Here is a 4996-nt window from a genome sequence, read left to right as displayed (position 1 = left end):
TACAAGGCCATAGAACTCACATTCTCTAAGCCAGATTGCTGGATTTGGTGAAGGAGGTAGTAGTAGTGCTGATGATATGTGTGTATGTGTATATGGTACAACAGATATGGAAACCTTTCTGTCTATAAAGAAAGTCCTTCCAATAGGAACTATAACTAAACTCCTAGATAACCCTGCATTTGTAATATAAGCCTGATTTTTACTTTCTTTTTCTTCCCCACAAACCTATAGTTCAGATGTTTTTCTGATTTACTGTGATCTTTCCCCGGCACTGAATTCTTTCCAGAACTCTTCTCTTCCTGCCTGTGATGTTTTCCCTTCTTACCTCTTGGACTGATCATCCCCCCAATCTCACTGTGCACCAGAGAAAAGTGATGCTGAATGCAGATGTTCTTAGATGGACTGATATTAGCATAGAAGGCAGAAGAGGGATCTAGCCTTGGAGACTTCAGGATGTGCCTCTTTGGTCAATTTTCCCCTGCCCTAGTGAGGTCTACAAGCTTATTTTGTGACATCCTAATGGATCTGCTATTTAGGAAGAACCCAGTGCTTATTAATGTACTTTGGCAAATTTTCTCCCTTGTAGCTTCCTCAGATCTTATAAGAAATCTTGTCTCTGTTGGGCCCCTGACTCAGGAGAATGCAAGGTATCAGGGCTTAAGCTCCTGAGAGGAGAATAATCTAGTCACATGGCTGGCGAGCCAGGCCCGGTGTGGACCTTGGTTCCTAATCTCTCTGACCTACAGTTCCTCCTGTTTCAAACCCCTCCAACCATGAGCCTCTGTCTCTCTTGAATGGGAAATTCTATGCCTCCAACAGGAGTAAGAGGTTCCGCTCTTCATTTCCTTGTTATATTTCTTGGAACTTCCAGTTGCTTGACTTTGGGCCATATGCTTATGACAGTTGTCCTTTTTTAGACTTTGCAGGCTCTTAAGAGTAGAAGTAGAGAGCAATCAGAGCTTCCAAACGTGCCTCTCTCCTGGTTTCCTGGAGTTTCCTCACAGCATGGCCCCCAAACGCCAGTCTTCGCTCCCACCTCAAATGAAGAAACCGAGACTGCCTCCTGCCCCCAAGCCAGGGCAGACGTCAACATCTCAGCACTGGCATAAGGGAGAAAAAGAACAGCAAGAAGCAATTGAACATATTGATGAAGTACAAAATGAAATAGACAGACTTAATGAACAAGCCAGTGAGGAGATTTTGAAAGTAGAACAGAAATATAACAAATTCCGCCAACCATTTTTTCAGAAGAGGTCGGCATTGATCGCCAAAATCCCCAATTTTGGGGTAACAACATTTGTCAACCATCCACAAGTGTCTGCACTGCTTGGGGAGGAGGATGAAGAGGTGCTGCATTATTTGACAAGAGTTGAAGTGACAGAATTTGAAGATATTAAATCAGGTTACAGAATAGATTTTTATTTTGATGAAAACCCTTACTTCGAAAATAAAGTTCTCTCCAAAGAATTTCATCTGAATGAGAGTGGTGATCCATCTTCAAAGTCCACTGAAATCAAATGGAAATCTGGAAAGGATTTGACGAAACGTTCAAGTCAAACACAGATTAAAGCCAGCAGGAAAGGACAGCATGAGGAACCAGAGAACTTCTTCAGCTGGTTTACTGACCATTCTGATGCAGGTGCAGATGAGTTAGGAGAGGTCATCAAAGATGATATTTGGCCAAATCCATTACAGTACTACTTGGTTCCCGATATGGATGACGAAGAAGGGGAAGGAGAAGAGGATGATGATGATGATGATGATGATGATGAAGAAGAAGGATTGGAAGATATTGATGAAGAAGGAGATGAGGATGAAGGAGAATATGACTAATGGAACACTGATGGATTCCAATCTTCCTTTTTTAATTTTCTTCAATCCCTGGGAGCAAGTTGCCATCTTTTTTTTTTCCTTTTTCTTTTTCTTTTCTCCTCTCGTGCTCATTTGCCCTGTTTTTTGAAGTCTCCTTTTTCTCTCCCTTTATACCATGGTTCTCAGCTTATTTGGGGGGGAAATACCTTGAGCAGAATACAGTGGGAAAAGAATCTCTACCCCATTTGTTCCAAATTCATTTTTGTCCCTTCCTGTCTCAACAAAAACAAAAACTTTATGGAATCAACACCACCATGCTCTGTGGGAAAAAAGAAAAACCTTCTGCCCCCTTAGCTCTGCTGGAAGCTGGAGGGTGCTAGGCCCCTGTGTAGTGCATAGAATTCTAGCTTTTCCCCTCCTTTCTCTGTATATTGGGCTCAGAGATTACACTGTGTCTCTATGTGAATATGGACAGTTAGCATTTACCAACATGTACCTGTCTACTTTCTCTTGTTTAAAAAAAAGAAAAAAAAACTTTAAAAAATGGGGTTATAGAAGGTCAGCAAAGGGTGGGTTTGAGATGTTTGGGTGGGTTAAGTGGGCATTTTGACAACATGCCTTCTCCTTTGGCATGTTTAATTGTGATATCTAATGGACATCCTTGCGGTTTAAGATGACACTTTTAAAATAAAACTCTCTCCTAATGATGACTTGAGCCCTGCCACTCGATGGGAGAATCAGCAGAATTTGTAGGATCTTATTTGGAATTGACATTCTCTATTGTAAGTTTGTTCCTGTTTATTTTTAAATTTTCTTTTTGTTTCACTGGAAAGGAAAGATGATGCTCAGTTTTAAACGTTAAAAGTGTACAAGTTGTGGGGCACCTGGGTGGTTCAGTGGGTTAAAGCCTCTGCCTTCGGCCCAGGTCATGATCCCAGGGTCCTGGGATCGAGCCCCACATCAGTCTCTCTGCTCAGCAGGGAGCCTGCTTCCCTTCCTCTCTCTTTGCCTACTTGTGATCTCTGTCTGTCAAATAAATAAATAAAATCTTAAAAAAAAAGTGTACAAGTTGCTTTGTTACAATTAAACTAAATGTGTACACAAAAAAAGAGTAGAAGTAGAATCAAAATGAAATATAAAATTGATGCTCTGATTCCAGGTTGGTCTCTCCAGCTCTGACAACAATGAATAAATTTCTCATTAGGCTAAGAAGAAATCACATTTCATCAACCAAGTGTATTTTTTTCTCAGAGAGAACATTTTTAGAATCATGTTTTTAAAGAGTATGTTCACATATTAAAACATTCATTTCACTTGAGTTTTCCCCATCTTATTGTAGAATTTCAACTTCGTTATCATGGTGTCAAAGAGTATCAACTATTTCCCAAGCCCTGCCATACATTACAGAGTCCCTAGAGTACAAGTCAGGATCTGCCAGCTCCCTTTAGATTCTTTCTGAACATACATCTCTGCTTTAGTGCAGGGCACATCTCAGTCTCTACACACATGTATGTGCATACACACACACACACACACACACACACACCCTCATAATTGGATTGTAAAATTCCTGTATGACATTTTGTGTGCACTTTCAAAATTAACAATATATTTTAAAATCCTTTCTGTCCTATTAGAACATCTATGTTATTTATATGGTTGCCAGTACTTCCCTATATTACTGAGTCATAACTTATTTATCTAATTCCATATGTTGTATATTTATGTTTTCTTTTTTTAATTTTTTTTATTTTTTATATTTTTTAATCATTTTTTTAATTTATTTTCAGCATAAAAGTATTCATTGTTTTTGTACCACACCCAGTGCTCCATGCAGTCCGTGCCCTCTCCAATACCCACCACCTGGTTCCCCCAACCTCCCACCCCCCCTCCTCTTCAAACCCTTCAGATTGTTTTTCAGAGTCCATAGTCTCTCATTGTTCACCTCCTCTTCCAATTTCCCCCAACTGCCTTCTCCTAACTCCCCATGTCCTCCATGCTATTTGTTATGCTCCACAAATAAGTGAAACCATATGATAATTGACTCTCTCTGCTTGACTTATTTCACTCAGCATAATCTCTTCCAGTCCCATCTGTGTTGCTACAGAAGTTGGGTATTCATCCTTTCTGATGGAGGCATAATACTCCATAGTGTATATGGACCACATCTTCCTTATCCATTCATCCGTTGAAGGGCATCTGGGTTCTTTCCACAGTTTGGCAACCATGGCCATTGCTGCTATGAACATTGGGGTACAGATGGCCCTTCTTTTCACTACATCTGTATCTTTGGGGTAAATACCCAGTAGTGCAATTTCAGGGTCCTAGGGAAGCTCTACTTTTAATTTCTTGAGGAATCTCCACACTGTTCTCCAAAGTGGCTGCACCAACTTGCATTCCCACCAACAGTGGAAGAGGGTTCCCCTTTCTCCACATCCCCTCCAACACATGTTGTTTCCTGTCTTGCTAATTTTGGCCATTCTAAGTGGTGTAAGGTGATATCTCAATGTGGTTTTAATTTGAATCTCCCTGATGGATAGTGATGATGAACATTTTTTCATGTGTCTGATAGCCATTTGTATGTCTTCATTGGAGAAGTGTCTGTTCATATCTTCTGCCCATTTTTTGATATGATTGTCTGTTTTGTGTGTGTTGAGTTTGCGGAGTTCTTTATAGATCCTGGATATGAACCTTTTGTCTGTACTGTCATTTGCAAATATCTACTCCCATTCCGTGGGTTGCCTCTTTGTTTTCTTGACTGTTTCCTTTGCTGTGCAGAAGCTTTTGATTTTGATGAAGTCCCAAAAGTTTATTTTATCTTTTGTTTCCTTTGTCTTTGGAGACATATCTTGAAAGAAGTTGCTGTGGCTGATATCGAAGAGATTACTGCCTATGTTCTCCTCTAGGATTCTGATGGATTCTTGTCTCACGTTGAGGTCTTTTATCCATTTTGAGTTTATCTTTGTGTATGGTGTAAGAGAATGGTCGAGTTTCATTCTTCTACATATAGCTACCCAGTTTTCCCAGCACCATTTATTGAAGAGACTGTCTTTTTCCACTGTATATTTTTTCCTGTTTTGTCGAAGATTAACTGACCATAGAGTTGAGGGTCCATATCTGGGCTCTCTAATCTGTTCCACTGGTCTATGTGTCTGTTTTTATGCCAGTACCATGCTGTCTTGGT

General features: G+C 40.2%; 1 protein-coding gene across 1 annotated transcript in view; it reads left to right on the top strand.

Moving 5' to 3' along the window:
* Window positions 1–1005: 1005 nt before the first annotated feature.
* LOC111159783 (protein SET-like) overlaps window positions 1006–4996 on the top strand; it is an 8791-nt gene continuing 4800 nt past the window's right edge. The window contains exon 1 of the mRNA XM_022522386.1: window positions 1006–1830. Coding sequence (XP_022378094.1) covers window positions 1006–1830 — 825 coding nt within the window. The remainder of the gene's footprint in view (window positions 1831–4996) is intronic.

The sequence above is a fragment of the Enhydra lutris genome, unplaced genomic scaffold (genome assembly GCF_002288905.1).
Source record: "Enhydra lutris kenyoni isolate GAN:26980312 unplaced genomic scaffold, ASM228890v2 scaffoldscaffold69, whole genome shotgun sequence".
Lineage (NCBI taxonomy): Eukaryota > Metazoa > Chordata > Mammalia > Carnivora > Mustelidae > Enhydra > Enhydra lutris.
The sequence above is the reverse complement of the archived record's forward strand: the minus strand, read 5'-3'. Positions and strand labels throughout refer to the sequence as shown.